We start from the raw sequence: 15,205 nt of genomic DNA, 5'->3' as shown, positions 1-15,205 counted from the left end.
AAAGTCATCCATCACACTTCAGTCATTACAGCAGTTTTACAGCAGGTCGTCATCAGTCGTCAGTAAAGTTCCTGTCAATAAAGTATAAATGAAACTCTAAGTGTTTAGAAATATGATTTTCTAATGAATGATGTCAAAGATGAAGAGCTTAATAATATGCATAAGTATTTTTTTCCAATTAAGACTCAATTATGACTTGTAATAATCATCACGGTGGTCATTCCCAATCTGATCAAATCTTGCGTCTGACAGTCACTGGGTAATTATCTCACCTTCGTTCAGCACTTTCATTAACACTAATGATGCATGTGTTGATGAAGTGAACATGGGAAACACGCAGAACGGACCGCTGCTCAAAAACAAGGAGAGAATCTCACCGCTCATTATAAACACTTGACAGTAGTTTATAATGTGTTTAGTGCCTTACAGACAGACGGATGGGAATGAGATTCAGTGATTGTTGTGTCTGAAGCTCTTGTACCTGTCGAATACTGATGTTTCCAGCTTCTCTTTCTCTGAGGATCATCTCTCATCTAACCCTCTGTGTTGCTCACATTGATGTTTTCCTCCTTCTGTTTGACTCAGTCTGGATGTCCATTTTATATGCCAGTAATACTAATAATATTACAATATCTATGCATATGAAAAACAGTGCACATTCTAATGCAAGCATGAAGAAGATTAAATCTGACTGGTGCGGTGATTGTGTATGTGATGATCTGCCTCATATATTTCGTGATTATGTTGATTCTGTCGTCTGCCCGAGCTGAGGATCCTGTGTTTTCACACTGAAACTCTGAGCTGCTGAGATTCACAGAGACAGCTTCAGTGATGAATCTGCAGGTCGAGCTCATCTTCACATGTCAGATATTTGAGCGATTGGGTTTATATCATCATTTTCTGCTTGTGGTAAAAATGAACCTGTAACTCTTCACAGGGAATGCAAGAAACTTGTGCATCAAAACACAGGATGAGATGTTGAGCAAATCTCAATTGTGTGATTGTTTATGGGTCATTGACGAATAAGGTTTTTAAAAGTGTAAAAAAACATAATGGAGATATAATTAATTTTGAAGTTTATTAAGTGTTAACAATGAGATCATGTGGTTTTTATAATCAATTAACACTGCTTTTGTCATTTTTTACAAGATTGACAAAATTTGATACCAAAAAAGTCATTCGGTTTAACCAAAATTTCGGTTTTACCGAATGACAATATTTTCAAACAATGCTAACAGGCTGATATCTAGCTAGCTAGCAAAAGGACAATCAAACATTTTATATTTAGTAGAAGTTTTTAAAATATTACAACATTTTCCATGTTTTATAGCGGTTGTACCGAATGACCTGATGTTTCGGGACATGCGTATGAACAATAGAAAACATGAATTTTTCAGATAGTTAAGAGAGAGTTCGTTACTTTGCTTCACGACCATGTGGTCCTTTGCAGGTGTCTGAATGATGTCACATCCTGTCACATGATATTGACCGCATGACTTGATCCAAAATGGTCCCTTTATATTGGTTACTCCGAATGACATCCATGAAATTAATTTTTTTCAGACATTCTTTCTCATAACAAAGCAACGACTTCTACACATAATTTTAATATTATTTTGCACTATGTTGATATATGATGTTATAAAATCATGCCAGAATAAAAAATATATACATTTATTACATTTTAAGATATTTTAATCACAAATGAAATGGCTGTATTGGCCTTTGGACGGTTAAACCGAATGACCTTTTGACACTTCAAAATCTTTAAAATACCTTTATATGAAGAAAAATATAATCAAAACCTTTTGGATTCAATAAGAGATATAGTTGTACTTTGGATGTCATATCTTTGTTTTTTATTAATATTAAGGCCTTTGGACATAAAAATGACCACGTCACGTCATTGCCCCTTATATAGTCATAAGAATGTAACTATATTATCACAAAGCTGTAATTTTCTAAATGCGACATTAAAGTGCTCCTATTATGGTTTTCCAGATATTCCCGTTCATACAGTGTGTAATAGAGCGGTTTGTGAAAGTAAAAGCTCTGCAAAGATCAAAGATAAACGGAGTTTTGTCTAAAAGAAAGAAGTGATTCTGAACTGAAACGAGTCGTCAGTAATTCAGTCTCACTTCCTGCTGAAACTATGTAGGTTTGTAACTAATTTGCATAATGCCAGCCCATTGGCTAACAGCGTCTCTTTGCCCCGCCCTCAATCACTGTAGTTGTATCTGAGACTGGAAGAGTTTGGTTCGTGTTGTTCATGTCAAGAAGACGCTGTTTTCTGCTGCCAAAGCAAATCCACTTTGATGAGATTGATACAGTAAAACCGTTACTGTTCGTATCACTGTGAATCAAGAGCTGAGATTCAGATATGATAATGAGCGTTTGGTTTCCGACCAATCAGAGCAGAGCAGCTCTCAGAGAGGCGGGGTTTAGAGAGACCGAATCTTTTATTGAAGCGTTTCAGACACTGAGAGAAAAGAGCTGATGCTGCAGTGGATATTATGAGAAAACTAAAGTGTTTTTGATCTTGGATGAATGTGAACCTGTTGTAGGAGACTCCAGAACAAAATTAGGGACCTTCAAAATAGCATTTTAAGATATTATTAAACTGCGTTGAATCAATGTGTATTGTAAAAAACAATATATAAATAAATTTGACTTGACTTGATATTCAATGAGTTGTTGAGTGACATGCTTTGATTATAGCAGACGACACACCGTCTGTCCTCACGTCTCCGGCCATCATATCAGACACATCGAGGGACACAGATATCATCATCAGCATCCTCATCCTCCTTTGTGCATTGTTCCTATGGCAACGTGACACGGATGGAGAGCTGTGAATGGAGCCGCAGCAGCGTTCTGCCCTCGTTCTGTCGCTTTTGCTGCCGAATCCTGATGCTTCATTACAATCCTTCTGGAAACACACACACTCACGTCTCGCATGATGAATGAGAGCGAGCTTATGAAATTAAGTATGCCATCACGGCAGCTGCACACACACACACACACACACACACACACACACACGATGCGTTCTGAAGTCCCTCCACAGGAAGCTCCTCTAGGGAATGAAATCAATACCTTTATAGTCCAGCAATCAATGAATCGGCCTGCAGGTCTGAATAACAGACGCAAACAAACACTCAAAAAGAATTAGTTGAAGGGCAGCACTGTTCAGACACGCTTCATAGAAATATGAGATTGACACATGTCAGAGGTGAAGCTCACACACACACACACACAGACAGACAGCAGTGTGTGTCGGAGAACAGCGTGAACAGGCTTCACTACACGGCGCTCCTGTAAAGGTCACGCAGATCCTGAGAAGAGGAACACGGTTACACCACCGTTCATTAAACATGGATGCACTGAATGTTTTACTCTCATCTTTCATCTTTCTGCATTTGTCCACAGATTTACCTGAAATGGCGATGATGCTTCTGTTCTTCCCTAAGAATACTGTAACTTCATCATACTTTAAGGGTCAATGTGAACGAGATTCTCCTGAAGACCAACTGGAGAGAAAATGACATGAGATTTTATTTTTATATACTGTAATTTATTTTATGACATACTGTAGTTTCATAGGTTAATATTTCTTATTTTTAAGACACCATCAAACTGAAATTTAACTTTTTTTACAGAATATTGCAGTATGATTTATCGGTGCACATCATTATTGTGATAAATTCATGTTCCTCATAATCTTGAATCAGAATATCTTCTCCTCCCTCTTGCAGCATCTCTTCTCTTCTCTGATGACGAGGACGAGGCAACCTGTCACTCACATGAGATCCACCAATAGCAAACCACAACCATCCAATCAATTCCACACAGACAAAATCAAGCCCCGCCCTACATTTGTTCTTGTTTGAGAAGCAGTTCCACTCAGATATATGGCACAATAGAGAAGAAAAGACTATTGCAACTTCCATTTCAAGCCAACTTTAAGGAATATTCTGCATAATTTGCATTTATCAGACGCTTTGCAGGAAATTCCATGTATATGTTTGATCAGTTCATGCATTCACAAACCCGTGACTCTGCTGTTTGAGCTACAGGAACACATTTATCGTCAGTTATCACTGATATATTTAACTCGTCCTTCACTTATTTACAAAAACACCTCCTCTTCTTCTTCTTTGCATTTCTCCTCTGGTCTAACTCATCTCCCAGTCGAGCTTTCTAATAGACCTGGCATTGCACACTAAAATTGTTGGCTCTGTGACGAATCGCTGATGTTCCCCTTTTGGATAAAAGCATCTCTTAAATGCATCAATATAAATGTTATTGAAAAAGGCAAAACCATGGTTGTAATGATGCACTTTCAATAGTAGTACACACTATTCAAGACCATAACATTATTCAGTACATGCTAAAATGAGTAACTGTCTCATGTGCAGTGCTGTGCGATTCTTCATTTTGTATGTGTGAAGTCACTGGCCGTCCTGAAGGAGCATCGTATCTTTCTACATCCACAGATAACTGCGCCCAGATCCATGGCACAGAAAATTGCACTTTGATTTAGCACTCGCATGAAAATTGGATAAGATCTAGTGCACAGTTGCATCTAATGTGTGTCCAATATGATTTTTCTCATGGACAAAGATACACAGGAATTACTTGCCGAGAACACTCGTCCCACCAGGGACTGAAAGAACAAGCTTCACATTTCTGCTTTTAAACCCTCTGCCTTTTTATTTTTGTCTGTTAAGGTTCTCCTGAGGTATTGAATGGTTTGGCTTCTCAAGTCTTCATAATTGTAGTATTATACCAGTATTTTCTGATGTGTCAGAAATCATGATCACTGAAAGACTTTCCCTCAAAACGGTGAGTTGACTGAAATAGACGCTTGTTTTTTCAAGCTGTAACCATTCAGAAGTGTTTGATATTGAGTTGCACGTTTAGTTCTGCCAGAGGAAGATAAAACTCAAGAATAATGAACATCCTTTAAGTTGCCTGAGGAACACATTGATCTGACTTGAACTAATTGAGCTGATTTAGTGTGTTTTTCTTACTTAAATGAGGTTTCAATGTTCTTCTCGTCTTTGAGTCGAACGTCAGTTCATTCAAACGACAACAATTAATATCACACCATCAATTAATAATCATCTGACTGGTGTTATTCTTCGAAGGACTGCCATCGATACTCAAGAGCTCGTTGTTGTTTTTCCCTTTAAGTGTTTCTGGAAGAATTAGAGAATTACGAGATAGTCTTTTGGCTGGAAATCATGACGGCTGTGCGTTTCACATGGAATCCGCTGGGATTGATTTTTCTCTTCATCACTCAAACTGTCTGACCGCAATTTTCTCCTTTTGCAGCACACCTGTTGAAGATAAACGTAGATCTTTCCATTGTATAAATATGAATTATAGTGTTTTAATTAAAGTAAACCAATGAGGCTCATCCAACTAAGATTAAGTAGCATTTGGGGACAAACCTAATTATATTGTGTCATGCATTTTATCTTTTAACACAAGCCCTACAGGGACGATATCACAGCCTTTCTAATAAAGGTATGTGGAATAACTAATGACCCGTCCCACAGCAGCTGGTTATTACGCTCACGGCTGTAAATCTACAGCATGTATCAGATATTTACAGCAGAGTCCATCAAAGTGTCAAGAATGAATCGACCTCTTTTTATTTTATGTCACGGTTGTGTGCATGTCATCTTTCTCTCTCTCATCCACTCATCTCAGTGCTAATTGTGTTTGGTTTATAAATATAATGCATTAAACATCATTAAGGCGCCTGTCCTGCTGAGTTATAATTACTTCAAATGAAGGCAGGAGAGAGCCGAGCGTTCATCTTCAGCGGTCAAAGCTCTCGACGCGGGTGTTCATTTGTTCATTTTCCCTGTTCCCGCTGTAATCAATCATCACTGAGTGACGGCCGCTTGTCCACGGCATCCCGTTGAGCCGGAGAGACCCTTGGGATGGATGAAATAACGGATCTTAAATGAGATCAAAGTAGCACAGATCAATAGCTGATTCCTTTAAATGGTAAATGAAAAGCTGATATTTCATAGCAGCTGGTTATAAAACACACTTACATGAAGTCAGAAATATTGCCTCTCTGACAAGATTAAATTGTTTTGTTTTTTACAATCCCCCTGTGGCTTCACCCTCATGTATCTATGCCAGAATTGGAGGTTTTTCGCAGACGGCCCTGTTTTTCCAGCGAGGTTATCAGCGTTTACATCCAGACGTCTGCAGGAGCTGCGCTGGCGATAAGAGATGCAGCACATGTAGGTCATTGCTGAGAAAAGAGATGAAGTCGTGTGCCAAGAAATCATTTCCCCTGGTAGGACAGCAATTCCTTCAGTGAGAATGTACTATTTAGAGGCCGAAAACTACATTTAATTGGGCCTTTGGGTATAAAGGTACACCTGAAGTACCGTTGTGTCGAGCTAGGGATCAAATCATTCATCATGAGGAATCTTTCAGAGCCAAAAATTCTCTATACTATCAGCAATGAGCATCTATAAATAGTAAGTGTTGTTCTTTAGGATCTTTATTCGCATCGATGGTTCCATGAAGAACCTTTCACATCCATATGTGTAGCTGAAGGTGTTTGATGGGTGGAGTTTAATTCTGTGTGGGTGGAGTTTAGTTCTGCAATGTTCATGTGTGTAGTTGAAGGCGTTTGAGTGGCAGAGTTTAGTTCTGCGATGTTTATGTGTGTAGTTGAAGGCATTTGAGGGGCGAAGTTTAGTTCTGCGATGTTTATGTGTGTAGTTGAAGGCGTTTGAGGGGTGGAGTTTAGTTCTGCGATGTTTATGTGTGTAGTTGAAGGCATTTGAGGGGCGAAGTTTAGTTCTGCGATGTTTATGTGTGTAGTTGAAGGCGTTTGAGGGGCGGAGTTTAGTTCTGCGATGTTTATGTGTGTAGTTGACGGCGTTTGAGGGGCGGAGTTTAGTTCTGCGATGTTTATGTGTGTAGTTGACGGCGTTTGAGGGGCGGAGTTTAGTTCTGCGATGTTTATGTGTGTAGTTGACGGCGTTTGAGGGGCGGAGTTTAGTTCTGCAACGTTTATGTGTGTAGCTGAAGGCGTTTGATGGGTGGAGTTTAGTTCTACGATGTTTATGTGTGTAGTTGAAGGCGTTTGAGGGGCGGAGTTTAGTTCTGCGATGTTTATGTGTGTAGATGAAGGCGTTTGATGGGTGGAGTTTAGTTCTGCGATGTTTATTTGTGTAGTTGAAGGCGTTTGATGGGTGGAGTTTAGTTCTGCGATGTTTATGTGTGTAGCTGAAGGTGTTTGAGGGGTGGAGTTTAGTTCTGCGATGTTTATGTGTGTAGTTGAAGGCGTTTGATGGGTGGAGTTTAGTTCTGCGATGTTTATGTGTGTAGCTGAAGGCGTTTGATGGGTGGAGTTTAGTTCTGCGATGTTTATGTGTGTAGCTGAAGGCGTTTGATGGGTGGAGTTTAGTTCTGCGATGTTTATGTGTGTAGCTGAAGGCGTTTGATGGGTGGAGTTTAGTTCTGCGATGTTTATGTGTGTAGATGAAGGCGTTTGAGGGGCGGAGTTTAGTTCTGCGATGTTTATGTGTGTAGTTGAAGGTGTTTGAGGGGCGGAGTTTAGTTCTGCGATGTTTATGTGTGTAGATGAAGGCGTTTGATGGGTGGAGTTTAGTTCTGCGATGTTTATTTGTGTAGTTGAAGGCGTTTGATGGGTGGAGTTTAGTTCTGCGATGTTTATGTGTGTAGTTGAAGGCGTTTGAGGGGCGAAGTTTAGTTCTGCGATGTTTATGTGTGTAGTTGAAGGCGTTTGAGGGGCGGAGATAGTTCTGCGATGTTTATGTGTGTAGTTGACGGCGTTAGAGGGGCGGAGTTTAGTTCTGCGATGTTTATGTGTGTAGTTGACGGCGTTTGAGGGGCGGAGTTTAGTTCTGCGATGTTTATGTGTGTAGTTGACGGCGTTTGAGGGGCGGAGTTTAGTTCTGCGATGTTTATGTGTGTAGTTGAAGGCGTTTGAGGGGCGGAGTTTAGTTCTGCGATGTTTATGTGTGTAGCTGAAGGCGTTTGATGGGTGGAGTTTAGTTCTGCGATGTTTATGTGTGTAGTTGAAGGTGTTTGAGGGGTGGAGTTTAGTTCTGCGATGTTTATGTGTGTAGTTGAAGGTGTTTGAGGGGTGGAGTTTAGTTCTGCGATGTTTATGTGTGTAGCTGAAGGCGTTTGAGGGGTGGAGTTTAGTTCTGCGATGTTTATGTGTGTAGTTGAAGGCGTTTGATGGGTGGAGTTTAGTTCTGCGATGTTTATGTGTGTAGCTGAAGGCGTTTGATGGGTGGAGTTTAGTTCTGCGATGTTTATGTGTGTAGATGAAGGCGTTTGAGGGGTGGAGTTTAGTTCTGCGATGTTTATGTGTGTAGTTGAAGGCGTTTGATGGGTGGAGTTTAGTTCTGCGATGTTTATGTGTGTAGCTGAAGGCGTTTGATGGGTGGAGTTTAGTTCTGCGATGTTTATGTGTGTAGATGAAGGCGTTTGAGGGGCGGAGTTTAGTTCTGCGATGTTTATGTGTGTAGTTGAAGGCGTTTGAGGGGCGGAGTTTAGTTCTGCGATGTTTATGTGTGTAGTTGAAGGCGTTTGATGGGTGGAGTTTAGTTCTGCGATGTTTATGTGTGTAGTTGAAGGTGTTTGATGGGTGGAGTTTAGTTCTGCGATGTTTATGTGTGTAGTTGAAGGTGTTTGAGGGGTGGAGTTTAGTTCTGCGATGTTTATGTGTGTAGCTGAAGGTGTTTGAGGGGTGGAGTTTAGTGTGTCTGGAGCAGCAGCAGCTCGCGGAGCTTCAGTCGGGTTCACCGATCGAAGTCGCTCTGACCGTCTTGGACTTTCTCAGATGAGTTTGTACATCGGAGTTTAAAGGATCAGTTTAAAGACGTCCTGCTCGCGCGCTCAGCAGTAAGTTTGTATGATGATGTGAATGCGATTATCAGCGGAAGATCGCGGCTCGAGCTCCGGGAGGATGAATGTGTTTCTCCGGCTCGGATTCTCATTTCTGCTGCTCTTCTGCGCTCCCGTTTCTACTCAAGGTGAAATATCGATCTTAATATCTGCGCTCCGTCGCTCTTCTTTCACTGATTTACTGACGCACATCATCAGTATCTGTTGCGTTTCTTCTGCTCTGTCAGTCAACTTCATGTGCTGGAGTGCGCGTGAGACACGATGCATGATAGACTCTGGACAGGCTGTTTATTCATCAGTAATGTGTGTGTGTATGTGTGTGTTCAGGTCCAGAATGTGGTGCTGGATGTCATCGACACCACGGGTTCTGTGTGCAGTCTGGGGAATGCAGGTGTGTGTTGAAGACGTCATTAATCTTTATAGAATCAGAGATGCTGTCAGTGTGTGAGAGATTTTAATCTTTCACAATAATAGATGCTCTTAAAAAGCAGTTAAATGTCATTGACACATGAGGATAGACACGCATTGTAAAGGCAGGTGTTGTGGTGTGAATTACAGGTGCAGAGCCGGTTGGCGAGGCGCGGCGTGCGATCAGTGCGTTCCTGCACCCGGCTGCGCGCACGGAGCGTGTGAAGAACCCGGACAGTGCATCTGTGACCGCGGCTGGACGGGAGAGCGCTGTGATCGAGGTCTAGTGTCCTACACTGAGAAAAATCATCTTCCTCCTCAGTACTTTTTCTTGTTTTCCAGTAAAAATATCTAAATTTTTTTAAATCAAGATACATTTACTGGAGAAGCAAAAATATCTTAATTAAAAATAAGATATTAAAAAGTTTTTGTGCTAATGTTTTGAGAACATTATTACAGACCAGATAACTGAATTGAACATTTTCTCATAAGTTTGAGAGAACGTTGTCAGAACATTAGCTAAAGGTTCTGAGAACGTTCCCTGTTATCTGAGGAGGAGTATCAACAGAGCTGAACTCACAGGAATGGATTTATTTTAAATAGACTGATAATCCAGCGTGGCACAATATTCTCCAGAACACGCTTCAGGATACAATCACAGCAGCAGTGTATGGACGAGTGTGTGTCGGTAACAGTGTGAATGTGTGTTTTTCCTCTCAGATGTTCGTCGGTGTTCATCAAAGCCCTGCTCGGGAAACTCCACCTGTGTGGAGATGGAGGGAGGAGGAGGACACGTCTGCCTTTGTTCTGCTGGAGACACGGGGGAAAACTGCCAGCTGAAGAAACCCTGTTCAGCCGCCAGGTAACACTGATGACAGACTGTTTCTTCTGTTAAACGAGTGTGGAGCGAAAAACATGTTTACTAGTCGACAGAAATATTGCTCACATAAAGCTGCTATTGATGTTTGGGAGCAGACCTGAGATCATCCAGCGCTGCATTAATTATTGACCGCATTGATCAATCTTATTTGACCTTTGAAAAGAAATCAAGTGCAATCCATCAAGAGTGCAACAATAAAACAAATACAGTCTCGCCACAAAAAGTCTTAAACATGTCTGAACTTCACTGCATTAGATGCAAAATATCCGTTCAGCATTATTTCTACAGCGCTTTATACAGTACAGATCGTTTCAAAGCAGCTTTACAGCAAAAATAACAGAATCGGTGATGTAAACTTCATCAAATATGAGACAAACTCAATTTCAGCTTTAAAGCAGCTCTAGAGAAGACAGTAGAGTCGTTATTCAGATCAATCAGACTGAATATTAAGTGTCTTTTAAACCCCAAATAAGCCACTCTAAACACAACCCAAGCTGGGTAGAAAATGGACAAACCCAGAGATTGGGTTAAATGTTGGCCAAACCTAGTTGAATTTTATTTAACTCAACTATTGTTTAAAAATTACTGTATTGCTTGCTTAAAATGAACCCAAAGTATGTTGAAAATTAACATTTTTTAATATGTTTAATAAATAAACATTTAAACATTTATTAAATTGTTTATTAATAAATGTTCACCTTTTGATTATTATTGTTGCCTCTAGTAATTATGTGTCTGATTTTTAATTTCCAACCTATTTTGGGTTCATTTTAAGTCAGACATATAGTCATTTTTAATCAATAGTTGAGTTAAATAAAACTGTCCAGCGCGTTGGGCGAACATTTAACCCAACCGCTGGGTTAAAACAACCCATTCTCTGGGTTAAAACAAGCCAACTGCTGGGTTAAAACAAGCCAATCGCTGGGTTACAACAACCCAACCACTGGGTTAAAACAACCCATTCTCTGGGTTAAAACAACCCAATCGCTGGGTTAAAACAAGCCAACCGCTGGGTTACAACAACCCAACCACTGGGTTAAAACAACCCATTCTCTGGGTTAAAACAACCCAATCGCTGGGTTAAAACAAGCCAATCGCTGGGTTAAAACAAGCCAACCGCTGGGTTACAACAACCCAACCACTGGGTTAAAACAACCCATTCTCTGGGTTAAAACAACCCAATCGCTGGGTTAAAACAAGCCAACCGCTGGGTTAAAACAACCCATTCTCTGGGTTAAAACAACCCAACCGCTGGGTTAAAACAACCCATTCTCTGGGTTAAAACAAGCCAACTGCTGGGTTAAAACAACCCAATTGCTGGGTTAAAACAAGCCAACCGCTGGGTTAAAACAACCCATTCTCTGGGTTAAAACAAGCCAACTGCTGGGTTAAAACAACCCAATCGCTGGGTTAAAACAAGCCAATTGCTGGGTTAAAACAAGCCAACCGCTGGGTTAAAACAACCCATTCTCTGGGTTAAAACAAGCCAACTGCTGGGTTAAAACAACCCAATCGCTGGGTTAAAACAAGCCAACCGCTGGGTTAAAACAACCCATTCTCTGGGTTAAAACAAGCCAACTGCTGGGTTAAAACAAGCCAATCACTGGGTTAAAACAACCCATTCTCTGGGTTAAAACAACCCAACCGCTGGGTTAAAACAACCCATTCTCTGGGTTAAAACAACCCAACCGCTGGGTTAAAACAACCCATTCTCTGGGTTAAAACAAGCCAACTGCTGGGTTAAAACAACCCAACCGCTGGGTTAAAACAACCCATTCTCTGGGTTAAAACAACCCAACCGCTGGGTTAAAACAACCCAACCGCTGGGTTCAAACAACCCATTCTCTGGGTTAAAACAACCTAACCGCTGGGTTAAAACAACCCATTCTCTGGGTTAAAACAACCCAACCGCTGGGTTAAAACAACCCATTCTCTGGGTTAAAACAACCCAACCGCTGGGTTAAAACAACCCATTCTCTGGGTTAAAACAAGCCAACTGCTGGGTTAAAACAAGCCAACCACTGGGTTAAAACAACCCATTCTCTGGGTTAAAACAACCCAACCGCTGGGTTAAAACAACCCATTCTCTGGGTTAAAACAAGCCAACTGCTGGGTTAAAACAACCCAATCACTGGGTTAAAACATCCCAATCAATCGCTGGGTTAAAACAACCCAAACCCAATATCCATTTTCAACCCAACTTGGGCTGTTTTTAACCCAGCTTTTTTAGAGTGTTGTTTTGATATTTTGATATATAATGCGAAGGCTTGTGTATGGATTGTGGTGCCGAAGCTGAAATAAGCCGTGTGGATTCAGACTGCAGCTGAAGTGTCAGAAAGCGTGTGTGTTGATGCGTGTCCTCTCTCTCATCTGCAGCTCTCGCTGTCAGAACGGAGGAACCTGCTTGGACACGATCGGCTCTGACAGCCATCCCTCCTGCCTCTGTCCACCTGGATTCACCGGCGCGTTCTGTGAGATCCAGCCTGACGTCTGCGAGCCCAATCCGTGCGTGAACGGCGGCAGGTGCGTCCGTCGGGACCCGGAATACACCTGCGTCTGTCCGCCGCCCTTCTCTGGCCCGGTCTGCAGCGTCAGTCTCTCGGCGTGTTCCAGCGGCCGCTGCGTGAACGGAGGCTCCTGCGTGAACGGCACAGACGGCAGGATCCGCTGCGCCTGCCCGCCCCGATTCACCGGGCCGTCTTGTGAACTTCACGTCAACAAGCTCAAGCGCAGAGTTAAAGCGCAGCACTACGCCTCGCCGGCTCTCCACAAGCTTCTCCGGCCGGTTCAGGCATCTGCTTCGCTGGTCACCCGCAGCCAGGTCATCTGTTTCGTGGTTCTGGGTCTCCTCACCTGTCTGGTGGTGCTGGTCACGACAGGCATCATCTTCTTCCACCGCTGCGAGGTGTGGATGGCCAACAGCAGGTACCGGCAGCTTGTGCGGCAGCAGAGGGATCTCCTCCTGCGATCCGACGCCGAGCAGCCTGTCAACATCATCCTGCCGGAGAAGATCAGGCTCAGTCACTATGGGAGGCATTACACCTCCATCTGACCAGAGGATTCGTGTCAGTGTGTCTCTGATTCACACCGCTGCAGGATTTCGAGGTTTATATGAACTTATTGTTGGAATACATGCATATATTAACACAAACATGATCATCCTCACGTGAGGGACCCCGTCCTGACAGTTAAAAGGCATCTATCTTTTATAAACACTCAAAAAATGTAAATTAAAAATGAGTTTCTATTAAGTTTTTTTTCTACTCACTTAAGTAATATAGAGTGAATTCAGGTTGATTGGGACACTTTTTGCCATTGAGATGACTGGGAAAAGTGTCCCAATCAACCTGAATTCACCCTACTGCTAAATGTATTATTCGCTTTATGTTTATTTTATCTGGGTTTTTTTTCTATTTTTATCTATTTATTATTTATTTATTTGTTACAAACATATTTTTACACACTCATTTTATTAATTTATGTATTTTAATCTAATTTACTTTCTTATTTTAATCTTATTATTTATGATTTATTTATTCATTTAATATTTTTTATCTATTTTTTTTTTTTTTTATCTATTTATTTTTTATTTATTTGCTTATTACTAATATTTATTTATCTATTAAACTCTCATTTTATTAATTTATGTATTTTAAAGTTATTTATTTACTTATTTTAATCTTATTTATGATTTATTTATTTAATTCTTAATCAATTTTTTATTTATCTATTTATTTTTTATTTAATTACAAATATATTTTTTATTTTTAAACACTTGTTTTATTTATGTATGTATTTTAAAGTAATTTATTTACTTATTTTAATCGTATTATTTATGATTTATTTATTTAATTGTCCCTGGACCCCAGATTAAAGGTGTACAACGATCAGCACACGTGACTCTCATTCTGAAGTCATCAGTGAATCTGTTATTGAACTGTCCTCTGCTGAAGGAAAGCCGAGCAGATGAACTTCACCTGAGCAGGTGATTACGCTCATGTTCTTCACGGATCTTACTTTTCATGCACATATTTACATGTGAACAGATGATTAATGTAGCACTTAATAAACCAGTGTTTATCGATGTAGAGTAATAATTCTCCAGTGATGACTGTACATGCTGTCTTTCTTGACAATATGGTTTTGCATTTTAGTTAGTTTTATAAATTGAAGAAAAGAATGACCTTCACAATAGCTAATATTCTGGTTGATTGACCATAGATTGTGTTGTCAGAAATTATCATTTGTTTTACTCCTGGACTATAGATGGTCAGGTGACGCCCTCTACCGGTGACTCTCGGAATTACGTTAATGCACGTCTTTCACATTCACTTTCCATGGGCTTTTCTCGTGCACACCTCTGAACGCCAAAATTAAAAATACAAAGTCAAAAAAAGACGTTTGTTGCGACTACATATACTGTAGCGACGTCTTTCTCCTTCCTCATCATGCATCCAGCAGCGGCAGCAGCGCGAGCGTCACGCGGCACTGAGCGGCGTTAACGCGGGAGCAGGTGAGATACAAACGAGATAAAAAGTCAGAATGACAAAAATAATTATGGTTTTCTGTCATAATCTTGGCTTTCTCTGTGGCATGATTTACAAAAGCATGATTCTTCCTTAGTAATTCTGTCTTGTTTTCCAGCACAAATATCTAAACATTCTCCATTGGCAGATATTTGTTCTTGTTTAAAGCACAAACTCACTTCATTTTGACACATTTTGCATGTCATTTTGCTTCTTCAGTAAATGTATCTTGATTTAAGAATGTTTAAATATTTGTGCTGGAAAACAAGACAGAAACACTGAGGAGAACATCAGTTTTTGCAGTGCATGATCTTTCAGCGGCACATTTTATCAAATAAACCCTGACCTCATGATGCTCCACACTGTTCATTGACCATTTACTGTTCTGTTTTGAGGAATATGAAATACACGTCCTCACGGCCGTAAACAGAGTTTGACAGACGAGTTCCAGATGCGTGTTGAGAATAACAGG

At 40.7% G+C, this 15,205-nt stretch overlaps 1 protein-coding gene across 40 annotated transcripts; it reads left to right on the top strand.

The window, feature by feature from the left end:
- The first annotated feature begins 7,135 nt into the window (after window positions 1-7,135).
- Window positions 7,136-14,291, top strand: LOC127498513 (protein delta homolog 1-like). Of its 40 annotated transcripts, none has more exons than XM_051867927.1 (9): window positions 7,175-7,272; window positions 7,324-7,578; window positions 8,037-8,087; window positions 8,547-8,699; window positions 8,751-9,047; window positions 9,247-9,310; window positions 9,478-9,608; window positions 10,048-10,189; window positions 12,584-14,291. In XM_051867927.1, the coding sequence occupies exons 5-9, from the start codon at window positions 8,939-8,941 to the stop codon at window positions 13,257-13,259; spliced, it is 1,122 nt and encodes a 373-aa protein (XP_051723887.1). In that variant the 5' UTR covers window positions 7,175-7,272; window positions 7,324-7,578; window positions 8,037-8,087; window positions 8,547-8,699; window positions 8,751-8,938; the 3' UTR covers window positions 13,260-14,291. The 40 variants fall into 40 exon arrangements, with proteins under 40 accessions (XP_051723894.1, XP_051723891.1, XP_051723882.1 ...); XM_051867918.1 differs by having other exon boundaries at window positions 8,496-8,699; XM_051867917.1 differs by having other exon boundaries at window positions 8,394-8,699.
- Window positions 14,292-15,205: the final 914 nt, after the last annotated feature.

The sequence above is a fragment of the Ctenopharyngodon idella genome, chromosome 17, assembly GCF_019924925.1.
Source record: "Ctenopharyngodon idella isolate HZGC_01 chromosome 17, HZGC01, whole genome shotgun sequence".
In the NCBI taxonomy this organism is placed as follows: domain Eukaryota; kingdom Metazoa; phylum Chordata; class Actinopteri; order Cypriniformes; family Xenocyprididae; genus Ctenopharyngodon; species Ctenopharyngodon idella.
This window is presented reverse-complemented; position numbering and strand designations above follow the sequence as displayed.

Bases quoted from the DNA above. Each gene is read 5' to 3' on its own strand.
- LOC127498513 (XM_051867934.1), top strand. From the start codon at position 8,939: ATGCGATTATCAGCGGAAGATCGCGGCTCGAGCTCCGGGAGGATGAAT. The intron at 9,311-9,477 runs GTGTGTGTTGAA...TGTGAATTACAG, and splicing joins GTGCAGTCTGGGGAATGCAG to GTGCAGAGCCGGTTGGCGAG. The intron at 10,190-12,583 runs GTAACACTGATG...TCTCATCTGCAG, and splicing joins AAACCCTGTTCAGCCGCCAG to CTCTCGCTGTCAGAACGGAG.